The sequence below is a fragment of the Capsella rubella genome, unplaced genomic scaffold (assembly GCF_000375325.1).
Source record: "Capsella rubella cultivar Monte Gargano unplaced genomic scaffold, Caprub1_0 scaffold_6, whole genome shotgun sequence".
NCBI lineage: Eukaryota > Viridiplantae > Streptophyta > Magnoliopsida > Brassicales > Brassicaceae > Capsella > Capsella rubella.
In genome coordinates, this window is record NW_006238918.1 from 3,070,938 (window position 1) to 3,086,104 (window position 15,167).

Genomic DNA, 15,167 nt, shown 5'->3' on the forward strand with positions numbered 1-15,167 from the left:
TCATCGTTGTTATATATGTGCATCTATCATCGTTGTTATATATGTGCATCTATCATCTAATATGATACTATATGTGAATCTATCATCGTTGTTCTTGTTCAGTAGCTGAGTACAAAATATAGATGCACACTGTGTAATTGGTACACAATATATAGGCCCATTAGTGACCCATAAGATAAGGGGAACAACGTTGGGCTTCCACTAGAGGTTTTGGACCTTTCTTTTGGTTATTGTGAGTCAACATGTTTTTAGCATCTGAATGAAATAAAATGCTTTCCTTTTTTTCTTCTTCTTTGGTCAGAGAAAAACAACAGATATGTATGACTTATCATTTTACACAATTCCATTTTTTAAGATTTCTATAATATTATCAATTTTTGAAATTGTTTTCTATAGTGAATTTCATTCTTAAAAGTAAATTTAAAATCTGATCATATTTACAAAATTCTAAGAAATTTATAACTTTCCCTTAATAGTTTAACAAACTTCCCTAACTAGGTTAAAATTTTAAGTAAACATGAGAAGAAAGGTTGCTCAAAAAAAAAAAAGAAAGTAAACATGAGAAGAAAAAGTCAATAGATTTGAAAGATCTAAGACCTAATTAATTTCATAAAATTAAACCTAAGAACTAAAGAAAACCTCCACAAGAATTGTCAAACTTCCCCAAATTCCAAATTTCAAAAAATATTTAATTAATTCATCAAAAATCATTTTCAGTTTTTGGGCCTTAGATTTTTATTTTGGCCAAACGGCGGCTTAAATTATTTTGGTGAAAAAAATCAAAAACCCTATTTCCTTTTCCTGAAGAGAGCGGTCGTTAAAATCACGCAACATTTAGACAACAACAAAAAGAGAGAGAGAGAGAGAGAGAGAGAGAGAGAGAGAGAGAGAGAGAGAGAGACCAAAATTATAATTATAAAAAAACCCCAAAATTTGTGTCTTCTGAAAAATTTCGAAATTCCGGATCCACCGCCATCAATCCCTAGCTTTCTCTCTCCCTATCTCTCGCTATCTTCGCCGGAGAAGCCAGTAGGGTTTCTCAAATTACCCTTCTTTGTCAATTTGTTCTTACTACTGTCTGTGCAATGAGGAAAGGAGCGAAGAGAAAGGGTGGTTCCAAAGCAGGTCGCAAAGGTGCTGTTGCGGAGAGTCAGACCGATGAGGTGATTGTTGAGTCTCAGGAGGAGACGACGACGCAGGAGGAGAGCCAGCAGCCTAAGGAAGAAGTCGTCAACGAGGAGAATGGGAAAATGGAAGAGGAAGAGGCCAAGGGGGACAAAGAGGAAGAACCGGCTAAACCCGATTCGTTAGAGAAGGGGGAGGAGAATCAGGAAGAAGAAGATGAAGAAGAAGATGAGGTCAAAGATGTCAAAAAGGTTAAGGAAGATGCTGAGAAGAAACCTGTTGCTCGTCGTGGTGGTAAGCGGAAGAGGGCTACAAAGAAGGAAGCTGAGGTTAAAGATGAGAAGAAGCCGGCACCCAAAGCTAAGAAACCCCGAGTTACCAAAGTGAAGGAAGAGCCTGAGTACTTCGAGGACAAGCGAAATCTGGTATGCTTTTTGCTAATTAATGAATTCAGATTAGGATTTACAACTTTGATTAAATGCAATTTTGGGGCATTTTGCTGTATGTTTTGGTTAGTTAAGCGATATGATAAGGCAGATACGCTATGAAAACAACAATGAGATACGTCTTTGGACCTGTATGTTCATCTTATAACTTAACCTATACTGTGGAGCTGTTATGGTTGCAAGAAAGATATGACTTTGTTGGTGGGTTTATCTTTGGGAACAATTGTATGCTATTTTACTTCCCTGTGTCAGATATGGTATGCCATGGCGAGCCTGGGTTAGTGGTTGGAGAATATCTTCAGTTTTTCAGGATTTTTTTTTAGAAGTTCAAATAAAATGGCTTGTTTTCTTGTCTTGTTGCTGCTGTGTTAGTTTCAAATTAATATGTGCACTTGTTTTGTGTGTTTCAGGAGGATTTGTGGAAGGTTGCTTTTCCAGTGGGAACTGAGGTATATTAGTTTGAGAGGAATGTAGCTTCAACATCAGAGATATTGTTTCCATTGAGAATCCAATATATTTCTTGCTAATGGTTGTTGAATTGTGATGGCAGTGGGATCAATTAGATGCACTTTATGAATTCAATTGGGATTTCAAAAATCTTGAGGTAAGTTGTTAGGATTACATTCTCTATTGTTTAGTCTTTATTTGCCGGGGTTGGCGAGAATCTGATATTTATGTTTCTTCATTTTTGTTAGGAAGCATTGGAGGAAGGAGGAAAGCTTTACGGGAAGAAAGTCTTTGTTTTTGGCTGTACAGAACGTAAGCTGTTTCTCTTGCCTTTTTTTCTTCTTGTTATGAGTTTTGGTTGTTATTGTCTTCTTATTGGTTTGATTTGTTTAAATAATCTTTGGCCCTTGTGGTTCTTTCTAGTTTGGTTAAAAATCTATCAGGCTGTGCAGTATGCTGTCATCCTTTTCTTGAACATTTGATTCGAGTTCCTGAATTTTCTCTTTTTAACGTTACAGCTCAACTAGTTCCCTACAAAGGTTTAAACAAGATTGTCCATGTCCCAGCAGTTGTTGTTGTAAGTTCTTGTTAAATATTTTATTTATCAAAGTTTGCTTGCTACGATGATCTCTGTATATAAGATGATATGCTTTATCAGTTCTCTTTCTAAAATTCATCAATCTTGTATATGCAGATTGATTCACCTTTTCCGCCTTCTGATAAGATAGGAATCACATCGGTTCAGAGAGAAGTGGAGGAAATCATTCCAATGAAGAAGATGAAAATGGACTGGCTTCCTTACATTCCAATTGAAAAAAGGTACTATGAGTTCCACGTTGATCTGTTAGACATTTACTGGGTTGGCCTAAATCAACGAGAAGAGAAGCAGATTGTTTGTTTTTGGGATATTCTTACTTCTAATGTTTAACAGCAGTTGCTAATTACTTTTGCCTTGTTCTTCTTGCAGAGATAGACAAGTTGATAGGATGAACTCTCAAATTTTTACCTTGGGCTGTACGCAGAGGAGGTAAGTAACACGTGTTGTCTTCTCTTCTCTGTGTTAGATGACTTATAGAGTTTATAAAAATTGATGTTCTGGTGTACTCAATTTATCTTGTACATTATCTGCAGATCTGCTCTCAGACATATGAAGGAAGATCAACTTAAGAAGTTTGAGTATTGCCTTCCTTGTGAGTGTCATTCATCTGCTACAAAAATTATTTAAGTCTGCAAAGTGTACCATTTATAGCACATGGCAGGCTGCTGGCTGTGGATTATCCATATGCTTATCTTGTTATGTATGTGGTATGCAACAACAAGTTCTAATCCCTTTTTTTGTTTTTGGTTTTGTTTTCTGTTGCAGATTTCTATCAACCCTTTAAGGAAGATGAACTTGAACAGAGTACTGAGGTCCAAATAATGTTCCCCTCTGAACCGCCGGTAAGTTTTCTGGCATGAAATGAATGTGTTGGAATTGGCTGGCCTACATGAAATGGTCGAGTAGGGGCACATTGTTTTGGGTATTTTCGTAATAATTAAGCTTTAATTTTCTGTTTGTGCAGGTTGTATGTGAATTTGACTGGGAGTTCGACGAACTTCAGGTGTGTGTTTGGCTTTTCTGTAACTATTTAAACTTGAAGTGCTTGTCGAGAGTGTTCATCTTCGCACTGCTCCTCCCGTTGTGCTTGAAATCAGTCATTGTATGCTGAATCATGAGATGGCTTTTTGTGCATTTATCTCAGGAATTTGTCGATAAATTGGTTGAAGAAGAAGCATTACCTGCTGAACAAAAGGATGAATTCAAAGTAAGTTTGAGCTTTAAAGCAATTGTCAGCTCTTGACGCTTGAGTATTTTCTCTAATTACCATTGTTTGTTTTTTTTTACGCAGGAATACGTCAAAGAGCAAGTTCGAGCAGCAAAGAAAGCAAACAGAGAGGCAAAGGAGGCCCGGAAGAAAGCAATAGAAGAAATGAGTGAAGATACTAAGCAAGCCTTTCAAAAGATGAAGTTCTACAAATTCTACCCTCAGCCTTCTCCAGATACACCAGATGTCTCTGGTGTCCAGGTATGAACATATAGGAAACTGGGTAATTGAAAAAAGGGTTTTGATCTTGGTGTTGTTACGAAGCTTTGTATATGTGAATGATCTGGATTTTCCTTCTTTTTTTTTTTTTTTTGCAGTCGCCGTTCATTAACCGATACTATGGAAAGGCTCATGAAGTACTTTGAGAACCCAGAATAGCTATTTCTTGGCAGCTTCAAACTTATCTAGTCACAGGTGCTCTCAGAAACTCTTTGAGCTATTATTATAGTTTAAAAAGAAAAACAAGTTTGAACGACAAAATGTCTTTTACATTTATGAGCATGTATTCTCTCCTCTAGAAATACTTGAGATCTTCTTAGAAGAGTCGCGGGAACCAAATTCTTTTTGCGGTACATTGGAGACAGCCTTTGCGTTTTTTTTTATAGATTTCAACCCTTCAAGTTTTTCATAATTTGCAGTCGCATTTCAACTACTGTAGCTGTCAAAAGTTTCGACAATAACAAAATGGTATTATTTTTTTGATGGACCCATATACCGTATATATATTTATATATATTTTATAAAGGTTTTTTTATAAAGAAAAAGAGAGAGAGATGGACAAAATATAATAAGTTTGGCATCTTTCATTTTATGGTTAGAGAAAATGACATTCTAAAAGCAGCAAATAAATAGACTCGTCGAGAATTATATAGTTTAATATCATTAAAATTAGGCGACAAGGTAGAGATAGGATCCCTATAATATATATGCATTCCAAGTGGGGAATATAATATAAAATTGAAACAGTGCCATAGAATTTAAAAAAGCTTTTGTGTTCCACCTGAACATATACTATAACCTTTAGGGTAATCAAGAATTTTTATCAACTTGGAGGTTGACAATAATGAAGTTTGTTGTTTCGTAAATAGATTTACATCTCTTTAAAACCTTTTTTTGTTTTTGAAGTATATGATTTGCCAGTTAGTAATCTAGTGAAACAAGAAACAAAGTATGGGTCAATTTACACACACAATAATGTAATGTGTGATTAGGGGAAAAAATTGACAGGTCGGTCCAGAAGAAGTAGTAGTAATTGAGTCATATATGATGATGATGGATGATGATGATACACAGAGAGTCACACAACACGTTGATGCTTCTATTTGTGAGTCTCCCCGTCCCGTTTTAAGGAGAGCAATGTACGGACAAAGAACTTAACGGCGTTTATAGAAGTCCGCCGGTGCATGTGATGTGAGAAAGGTTTGGTCCGAAAGAAAGAAAAAAAGACAGAGCGACTCAAAAAAACACGACATGGCATTGTCCTTTCCAGTCTGTTTTCACTCATCTCTAAACTAATCATATACTATTCTTCCACCACTTCTCTCCCTCTCTCTCTTTTCCTTTTTATTTTTGTTTAATAACCATTTTTGTTCGGATATCTTAAACAAATATTTTGGTATACTCTGTTTTTTTTTTTTTTTTTTTTTTTTGTAATTATCGGTTTTGTTGGTATCATTAAGCAGCTAGTAAAGTAGTATTTCCTAAAACTATTTGTAATTATAACTGATAAGTGATTATGACTTGACGCAATTAGTGTCGAAATTTAATGACAACATCTAACAAATCGTTTTCAATTTATAATGATCCCCCCTTCTAATTCCGAAGATAGTGTCCAAAATTTATGTTTTTTTTTTTTTTCTTTTAACTCGTAGTAATAGGTATAATATAAGTGAACATTAGTAGTAATAGGTCTTCATGAAGGTAAACCTTATTATTAATATTCACTGATGCTCTTACAATTCATCTTAACTGCAGTTTGATTTTTGAGTTTCCATATCTATCATATCCCACTCAAACATGAAAATTCAACCTTTCCGAAAACACCTTTTTTGAGTCATTTATGTGTGTTTTGCTTTCTTATTTGAATGTCAGAGAATATTCAAAAGATATCAATTTTTCTACGAAAAAAAAACAAAAATAATAGTAATAATATGTGACATTACATTTACATGACCTATAACTATAGTAACCACTAATCAATTAGGTTCCATTAACAAAAGTTTTTTTTTTTCAAATGATTCCATTAACGAGAGTAAAGTAGAGTGAAGAAAAGATACCATAAATGAAAAAACTCATAATTCCTAAAATGATAAAAAGTTTTTCAAATATCTGATTTTTTGTTTTTAAATTGGAAACTGTTAAATCTTTGATTGAAGAAAAATATAAAATAAATTAAAGACATACCATAAAGAAACTAAAGAAAAAATAATACTATAAAAATTCGATTTTTTTGGAAAGCCTAAAACACACACACTCTCTCTCTCTCTCTCTCTCTCTCTCTCTCTCTTCTTCTGCTTCTTCTTCCTCTTCTTCGCCTCTTTCAATTTCCAGATTCCGAGTACAATCCCTAAATCCTCGTCTCACTGTTTCTCTCTTCTCTCTCAGAGCTATGAATCTTAATTAGGGTTTTATTTTGCATTTTACAACAATCAGTGTTGCATTTCTGCTTCTGTGGAGTAGGAAGATTCTTCAGGGCTAAATGAGTCATTTTCTCACTTTCTCACTACTCCTCTTCCTCCTCGGTGCCAACGCCGTCACCGAGTCGGAGCTCCGATCTCTCCTGGAGTTCCGTAAAGGGATCCGTGACGAGACCTCGCACCAACGAATCTCGTGGTCCGATACAAGCAGCCTCACTGATCCCTCTACTTGCCCTAATGGCTGGCCTGGTATCTCCTGCGACCCTGAAACTGGTTCAATCATCGCCATTAATCTCGACCGTCGTGGTCTCTCCGGCGAACTCAAATTCAGCACGCTTGTCGGTCTCACTTCTCTCCGTAACCTCTCTTTATCCGGAAACAGCTTCTCCGGCCGGGTCGTGCCTTCGCTGGGTGGGATTACGTCGCTTCAGCACTTAGATCTGTCGGATAATGGATTCTATGGACCAATCCCGGGTCGGATCTCGGAGCTTTGGGGTTTGAATAATCTCAATTTGTCTTCAAACAAGTTCGAAGGTGGGTTCCCCAGTGGGTTCCGGAACCTTCAGCAGCTAAGATCTTTGGATTTGCACAAGAATGAGATTTGGGGAGACGTTGGAGAGATTTTCACTGAGCTGAAGAATGTGGAGTTCGTTGATTTGAGCTGTAACCGTTTCCATGGCGGATTGTCTCTATCGGTGGACAACATTTCTAGCATTTCCAACACTCTCCGTCACTTGAATTTGAGCCACAATGCCTTAAATGGCAAGTTTTTCAGCGCGGAGTCCATTGCTTCGTTCAAGAACCTCGAGATTCTTGACTTGGAGAATAACCAGATCAATGGTGAGTTGCCGCATTTTGGATCACAGCCGAGTCTGAGAGTCTTGAAGCTTGCGCGTAACCAGTTGTTCGGTTTGGTGCCTGAAGAGTTGTTGCAGAGTTCGATTCCACTGCAAGAGCTAGATCTCAGTCAAAATGGTTTTACAGGTGAATTCCAAATTTACACCAATTGTTCCTTTGCCATAATTGCTGAATCTTGCTACTTTAAGGCATATAGGAATAGACTTACTCAATTTTTATGTCATGGTGCATTGATTTGACTGATTCCTGCTCTTGACTAGACATTTGTGTCGTATTGTCTGAAGTTTCTTTGTGATTCAAAATGCAGGATCAATTAGTGAAATCAATTCAACAACGCTAAATATGTTGAATCTTTCTTCTAACGGCCTGTCTGGGGATCTTCCATCGAGTTTGAAAAGTTGCTTGGCGATAGATCTGAGTGGGAATACTTTCTCTGGCGACGTGTCTGTTGTTCAAAAGTGGGAAGCTACTCCAGATTTTCTTGATCTGAGCTCAAACAACTTGTCGGGAAACTTGCCAAACTTCACTTCTGCATTTTCAAGATTAAGTGTGTTGAGCATTAGAAATAACTCTGTCGCTGGTAGCTTGCCATCCTTGTGGGATGATTCAGGGGTTTCTCAATTTTCTGTGATTGATCTCAGCTCGAATAAGTTCAGTGGCTCCATTCCCCAGAGTTTCTTCACTTTTAAAAGCTTGAGAAGTTTGAATCTTTCTATGAATAACTTGGAGGGGCCAATTCCTTTTCGAGGTTCACGAGCAAGCGAACTTTTGGCCCTAAGTTTTTATCCGCAGATGGAGTTGCTTGACCTCTCAACCAATTCTTTGACGGGTGTGCTGCCTGGCGATATTGGTACAATGGAAAAAATTAGGGTGCTAAATCTTGCCAATAATAAGCTGTCCGGCGAGCTTCCAAGCGACCTCAACAAGCTTAGTGACGTTGAGTCCCTTGACTTATCAAACAATACTTTTAAGGGTCAAATTCCGGCTAAGCTTTCTTCCCGGATGGTGGGATTCAATGTATCATATAATGACCTATCAGGCATAATTCCGGAAGAGCTGAGAAGGTACCCGCTTTCGTCATTCTATCCTGGTAACTCCAAGCTAAGTCTCCCAGGTGGGATTCCAGCGGATTCTTCTGGTGATCTGGCTATACCTGGGAAAAACCATCACTCGAGGCGTAGCATAAGAATAGCAATTATTGTTGCTTCAGTTGGAGCTGCTCTTATGATTCTTTTTGTCTTGTTTGCCTATCATCGAACACAGCTCAAGGACTTTCATGGGAGAAATAGATTTACAGACCAAGCCACGACTAGAGACGCCAAGTTTGGACGCTCATCTCGTCCCTCCTTATTCAACTTCAGCTCAAATGCTGAGCACCCGTCATCATCATTGAGCTTCTCAAACGATCACTTGCTCACTGCAAATTCAAGGTCGTTATCTGGGATACCCGGATTTGAAGCTGAAATATCCGAGCAGGGTGTGCCCGCTCCTACAGCCGCTGCAAATCCTAACCTCCTTGATGATTATCCTGCAGCATCTGGACGGAAGTCTTCTTCAGGAGGCTCCCCATTGTCCTCCTCACCCCGTTTTAGCGATCAGCCTGTGATGTTAGATGTTTACTCACCCGATCGATTGGCCGGAGAACTCTTCTTCTTAGACGTTTCACTAAAACTCACAGCAGAAGAATTATCCCGAGCTCCTGCAGAAGTTCTAGGTAGAAGCAGCCATGGAACACTGTACAAAGCAACACTGGATAATGGACACATGTTGACGGTGAAATGGTTGAGAGTTGGACTTGTGAGGCATAAGAAAGATTTCGCACGGGAAGCTAAAAAAATCGGCTCATTAAAACATCCAAACATTGTCCCGTTGCGAGCATACTATTGGGGTCCCAGAGAACAAGAAAGACTTCTCCTCTCTGACTACCTGAGAGGAGAAAGCTTGGCTATGCATCTATATGGTTAGAAGCTTTTTAACCCCTACGATTATTAGACTTTCTGTATCTCGTTTGAACAAATATTAAGCCATTTGATGACTACCCTTGAAGCATAAGAGTACTTACCGTTACAATTTTTTCTATGCAGAAACTACTCCTCGGAGGTATTCTCCAATGTCCTTCAGCCAAAGACTAAAAGTTGCAGTTGAAGTGGCTCAGTGTCTTCTCTACCTTCATGATAGAGCAATGCCACACGGGAACTTGAAGCCAACAAACATAATCCTAACAAGTCCCGACAATACTGTGCGCATAACCGATTATTGTATTCACCGTCTGATGACTCCATCTGGTGTAGCGGAACAGATACTAAACATGAGTGCACTTGGTTACTCTGCTCCTGAACTTTCCTCAGCATCAAAACCAATACCAACACTCAAATCCGATGTCTATGCATTTGGAGTAATTCTCATGGAGCTTTTGACTCGACGCAGCGCGGGTGACATAATCTCGGGTCAAACAGGTGCTGTAGATCTGACTGATTGGGTGCGGTTGTGTGATCAAGAAGGTAGGAGAATGGATTGCATAGACAGAGACATAGCAGGTGGGGAAGAGTTCTCAAAGGCGATGGAGGATGCACTTGCTGTTGCAATCAGGTGCATTCTCTCTGTCAATGAAAGGCCTAACATCAGACAAGTTCTTGATCATCTTACTTCAATTTCTGCCTGAGATTTGTTTGTTTTTTATTTAATTTTTCTGTAAATCTCCATGGATTTCCCTTCACCACATCATCCCATTTTTTTCTTCTTCTTTCTTGGTTTTTATGTTTCTCTAGTAGCTTGATCAGATGATTCGGATCCTCAGGTGTTCTCACATTTATTTTTTGTTGATTATTTTTCCACTTCCTTGTAAAGGTAGAAGAAAATCTAATCCCATTGATTCTGACATAAACATTTTGAGTTTGGCTCTTAATTTTTTTAATATTTTCTTCTATCTTCTTGACCATGTTTACCAACTATATACTGCAGGGAATGTTTTGTTGAGCACAATTTAATTGTTACAGAAGTTTATGCATTTTCACGAGGTTCAGTTTCTTGATGAATATGCACTGAAACCATGTACTGTACATACCACAAGCCAATCATATATAATCTATAATGTTACATACAAAAGATAACCATCGAAAAATTGGTTTCTAAAAAGCTAAACTTTTCGTTACTGATCATATTTACAACTTTCCTCAAACATTTTCTTAAACCGCAAGACAAGAATCATCACCAAAAAAGCAGCTTATGTTATTGCTCTCGTTCTTGTCCAAATTCCACTCACCAGCAAACTCCATTTTCGATTCTTAAGGTCTCAATCTTTTCTTGAAGTCTGAACACCTTAATTACGTTGGTTCACGTTGCCTAGCCGCCCAACTCGAACTCAAAGCTCGGAGCCGTTGGAAATACTCCCCTAATGCTAACAAACCTCTAGCCGCTTGTCGCGTGGTTAAGATCCGATGCATTTGTTGCAATGTCTCATGTCTCAAATGATCAGCCTACAACAACAATCTCAAGAAATCAGTTCTTGTCCTAAAAATCTCATTATTTTTTGTCAAGCTTTCTTTCTTACCTGATTTACAAAGCTTACCAAAGCCTCCAATCTCTCCATAGCACAAGTCATCTGTGGTGTATAACTTCCTTCGCCAAGTCTCCCGGCTGCTACACTCTCTGCTAATGTATGTTGCAATTTCTCCATACCTTGAGATAAGGCATCTTCCGCTTGTTGACATGACTGCTTCAAATTACATACATCCAAAAGTTGTTGATCCGTCAAAGGATCAAAATGCGGTAAGAGAACCTAACCAACAACAAAAAGGAATCCATATCCAAAGTCATTGTAAGAACCTTTACATTCTATGGATTAGTGACAGGGTTTTCTATTACCTTGAGAAGCTCTGAGGGTCTAAATCCGCCTATCCACAAGAAAAACCGTTCTGCTGAAGTTTTCCACATTCCCGACATGACGTAGAACACATCGATTTTTGCAGCAGTTGACTTCATTCGGAAGAGTTGAAAGTAATGTTTCATGGCATTCTCGACTAGCGATCTAAGCTCTATATCACTAACATGTCCATGTAATACCGTTCTTAGTTCGCATATTTGCCTATTTTGTTCTTCCACCCAGTGTCCATATTCCATCTCAAATGCAACAATCCCTAACAAGAAAAGGACAACTGACGAATCTCAATCTTGATTTAAAGAGACATAATGGAAACTACATAAAGGTGAAAGATTCAAACCTGAGCTCATGTTATCTGAGAAACCAAGAGCACTGGATTCTACTCCGTTCCCCACATAGAAACCCTGAAAAATTATGATCTAAGTTATTATATCGACAAGATACTCAAGGAAGAAGGAAGTAGGAAGAAGAATATTCTTTACGAACCTGTTGTCTAGCACGATCAAGTTCTTGCTCTAAATGAATTAGCTTCAACCGGCTTGTCTCTAGCTGCTGAACATAAGCCTGTAACACAAGACTTATACCTCAGTCAAGAACATAAAAATACATAACTGTTATACGAGTTGCACAGAACATAAAGTTTCATACTTTCTTGCGCAGACGACTTTTTCTAGCTGCCTCACGATTCTGTGCAAGCCGTCGCTGTATCTGTAAAGATATAAAGAATTAACTGACATAATTTCTATGGAACAAAGATAAAACCAAATGAGGTATATTATAACTTACCTTATCAGGATGTCTAGATGTGGAAGCCTCTTGGTCAAACTTGTGAGGAGTTCCTTCCGCTCCATGAGAAGTATCCTCTGACTGAACAAAGATTGAAGAGAGCATTAGTTTCTGAATTCAAATGAGTATTTTATCCGAGATATATATAACAAATTTTTTTGAAGTACCAAGCTGTCTGTTTTTTCGTTTGTCGGGATTATGATAGAGCCAGGCGTATACAAGCCTCCATTGTTCTTGAAACTTTCTTCCCACATACCGATTTGGTTGAGAGGCTCGTAAGTTTCAAACCTTCTCTGTGGAACAAAATGTGTCGATGTTGTATTCATGTTGCTTCAACTGGAAACAAACAAGAGATACATTCATCAAAATCAAGAAATGCATAGATAACAAGATCATTCACGAGTTTGAAAAGATATGTATGTTGATTTGCAGCCAAAAGAATAAAAGAAAGGTTGTGGCTTTCAAGTCATTTTCCATCACCCAATTCGTCAACGCTACAACACTACCTTCCCTACTTGTATAAGCTCCATTGATAAGGCGAAACATCGGACTCACATACACCCGAAAAAGCCTATTCTTTACAAGTGTTACTTTGAAAGTTCTATCAGTTAGATACAGATCATTGAATTATATGATCTCAAATTCAATCTAAATTGCATTTCCTAAAACAGGCCAAACTCTAATGTCAGTGTCAGTTATTGGATCTTACTGTATCTTCTTCTTTTAGCTACTAATGGTGGACCATCTTAAACAGCTCCCAATAAGGTTAAAAATTCCATTACTATCTCTCTCACTGATTTGAAATAAAATTCTTGTCTATAAGTCAAGATTCGATGTAAAGGCTACTCGGAGAAGAAGGTGAAGAGAATACGAGATAGAGAACCAAATTATCACATAGCCAATCATGAAATGAAAAATCATTAAAAAAAAGTAACAGCTTCAATTGTAATCAACGAAGATCAACCCTAATCCGGAAACCTAACATGAAACTGGTATCTCTAGAAGAGTTTGGCAAGTAATACTAGAGATGAAACAGAGAAATACACAAAAATTGAAAACTTCTTCTAAGGCAAGCTGAGATTCAACCCAAAAATCAAACTTTTCAGAGGAGAAGAGAGATTCGAAGTTGTTACCTTCTTCTTATGGTCTGTTTATGTCAAAAGGGCTTCAAAAAGAGGAACTTTTCCCGCGGAAACCATGAAAAGAACAACAAAAAAACAAAGCAAAAAGCAAAGAAACTTTTCAGTTTCAGTGACGAAATCGAACACAAAGCCTAGAAATCCTCAGTTTAAATTTATCTGACAACAGAAGAGACGATAAACTCGCGTTCTGTGGAATTGTCATCTTGGAGGAGAAGAAGAATCATGCGAGAACACGACAACTTAAAAGAGAGGGTTCTTTAATTTTTTCTAAATCATAATAAATGTTCTAAAATTATACAGAAAAATTGATTTTTTTTTTTTGGTTTGTTGATGCTTCGGTGATATTTGTCTTTTAAGCAGTGAATCCAGCAGAGTCAAAATAAAGATACATTAACCAATTTTGACATGTTTGATGACTTTTATTCTTTTTACCGTATATTCTTGTAATAGTTAGTCCCGTAATTTAATTTTATTCTATTACTAAATTATTATTATTTTTCTGCTTATTCTTTGTTGTTTTTTTTAATCACATTTGTCATGTCTCCACTACCTCGCTGATGTGCGCACCAGGTAGATTAGGAATTATTTAAAGTTAAATCAGATTTAAATTCTTTATTAATATTCATTAACAATTCATTTGATAAAAATAGTCTGTTTATTGTCCAAGTATATATTATACATCCCACGTCAAAACTTGCGGCAGGTTCCGTCGGTGAAGGCGTAGAAAAATAGAACGGCACAAGCGCAGCATAGTAGTTTTGCGGCGGGGATGAAAGCTAGCTTTGTATGTTTCTAAGTTTGTATATATATGTTGGGATTTTATAAGACATCAGTACGTAACATAATCGCAAGGCTGACGGCAACAAAAAAAAGAAAAAAAAAAGAAAAGAAGAATAAATGATATTTTAAGCAAATGTATATAGATTAATAAATTATTTAAAAATATTTTATTTTAAAGAAAAATATCATATAATACTAATTTAAACACAATTCACCCAATAAAAAGATAATCCACAATTAATAAAAATAATAAAACAATATTTATTTTTTCGTAGGTTGTGAAAAAATTATATAATTTTTAAAAAATAATAGTCAAAAGAATTTTTATTATAAAATGGAGAGAATATTATTTATTGTACGTGAACTATCGATGCATATAATCAGTTGTTTAGTAATCATTAGTTTTGATAGTTCTTAATGGAATTAGTACACCTAATGGTTAATATAGATTTACATGTACAAAGGCTTTTAAAAAAAAAAAAAAAGAGAGAGAGGTCGACCATCATGCACGTAATCTTTGATTTCAGCTGACTAAGTATAATGTAAATACGTACTATGTCAAATTATCAACCATCTAGGTATAGTTTAAATGTAGGTTACGTTATGCCAACTAAAAAGATTCACATATACGTCTTCTTAATAATAAAAAGCGTACTATTTGATAATATTATATACTGACAAAAAAAAAGAAATAAAACGAGCCTTTGCAAAGGAATCATCACACCTAACCTATATAGCTGATAAAGAAAGATTTCAATATTTGATCAGAACAACAGATTGGTTGGCTCTTCAAGTTGGATAGGAGACATATTTGTGTGTGACCACAACTTCTTACCCACTTGCCTATCTTTACTTGATTCTTTTAAGCACACAACTCAGTACTTAGTAACTAATGCATGTGATTATGGTGCGTTTATCTGTATACGCAGTACAATATCTAACCACCAAATGTAATAATATGTATGTCTTTTGTTAATAAAACCTAAGAAAAAAGTGACGAAAGAAAAGCCCTAAACCCTCGCACTTCTACGTGATATTATTATTACACAGCAAATAAGATTTTTACGCAAAACTAAAACAACAATTTAATCGTTTAGTTGTTTTATGTTTATAGGTATTATACAAGTGATATCTATGTGTGAAGTTATAGAAATGATCATGTGGTGGGTGACGCAGCCACTCATTTCATTTTTTTACAGATT

At 36.8% G+C, this 15,167-nt stretch overlaps 3 protein-coding genes across 8 annotated transcripts; 2 read left to right on the forward strand and 1 right to left on the reverse strand.

Annotated features, from left to right (window-relative positions):
• The first annotated feature begins 838 nt into the window (after nt 1-838).
• Nucleotides 839-5,632, forward strand: LOC17882080 (protein HEAT INTOLERANT 4). 3 transcript variants are annotated; one of them, XM_023781073.1, is made up of 14 exons: nt 839-1,550; nt 1,982-2,020; nt 2,122-2,175; nt 2,267-2,330; nt 2,537-2,595; nt 2,713-2,837; nt 2,986-3,045; nt 3,150-3,208; nt 3,382-3,458; nt 3,581-3,619; nt 3,761-3,823; nt 3,908-4,084; nt 4,201-4,297; nt 5,095-5,632. In XM_023781073.1, exons 1-13 carry the CDS (start codon nt 1,086-1,088, stop codon nt 4,246-4,248), a joined length of 1,329 nt encoding a protein of 442 aa, XP_023636841.1. In that variant the 5' UTR covers nt 839-1,085; the 3' UTR covers nt 4,249-4,297; nt 5,095-5,632. The 3 variants fall into 3 exon arrangements, with proteins under 3 accessions (XP_023636841.1, XP_023636840.1, XP_006287756.1); XM_023781072.1 differs by having other exon boundaries at nt 5,111-5,632; XM_006287694.2 differs by lacking the exon at nt 5,095-5,632 and having other exon boundaries at nt 4,201-4,580.
• Nucleotides 5,633-6,349: 717 nt separating this feature from the next.
• Nucleotides 6,350-10,303, forward strand: LOC17883481 (probable inactive receptor kinase At5g10020). The gene is made up of 3 exons (XM_006286900.2): nt 6,350-7,503; nt 7,685-9,337; nt 9,462-10,303. Exons 1-3 carry the CDS (start codon nt 6,582-6,584, stop codon nt 10,037-10,039), a joined length of 3,153 nt encoding a protein of 1,050 aa, XP_006286962.1. The 5' UTR covers nt 6,350-6,581; the 3' UTR covers nt 10,040-10,303.
• A 126-nt stretch (nt 10,304-10,429) lies between these two features.
• Nucleotides 10,430-13,433, reverse strand: LOC17881192 (transcription factor TGA4). Of its 4 annotated transcripts, none has more exons than XM_023781519.1 (9): nt 13,177-13,433; nt 12,211-12,379; nt 12,044-12,124; nt 11,906-11,965; nt 11,744-11,821; nt 11,598-11,661; nt 11,242-11,513; nt 10,946-11,155; nt 10,430-10,853 (listed from the first exon to the last, which is right to left on the reverse strand). In XM_023781519.1, exons 2-9 carry the CDS (start codon nt 12,367-12,369, stop codon nt 10,701-10,703), a joined length of 1,077 nt encoding a protein of 358 aa, XP_023637287.1. In that variant the 5' UTR covers nt 12,370-12,379; nt 13,177-13,433; the 3' UTR covers nt 10,430-10,700. The 4 variants fall into 4 exon arrangements, with proteins under 4 accessions (XP_023637287.1, XP_023637284.1, XP_023637286.1 ...); XM_023781516.1 differs by having other exon boundaries at nt 10,928-11,155; nt 13,177-13,430; XM_023781518.1 differs by lacking the exon at nt 13,177-13,433 and adding an exon at nt 13,088-13,112 and having other exon boundaries at nt 10,928-11,155.
• Between the last annotated feature and the right edge of the window lie 1,734 nt (nt 13,434-15,167).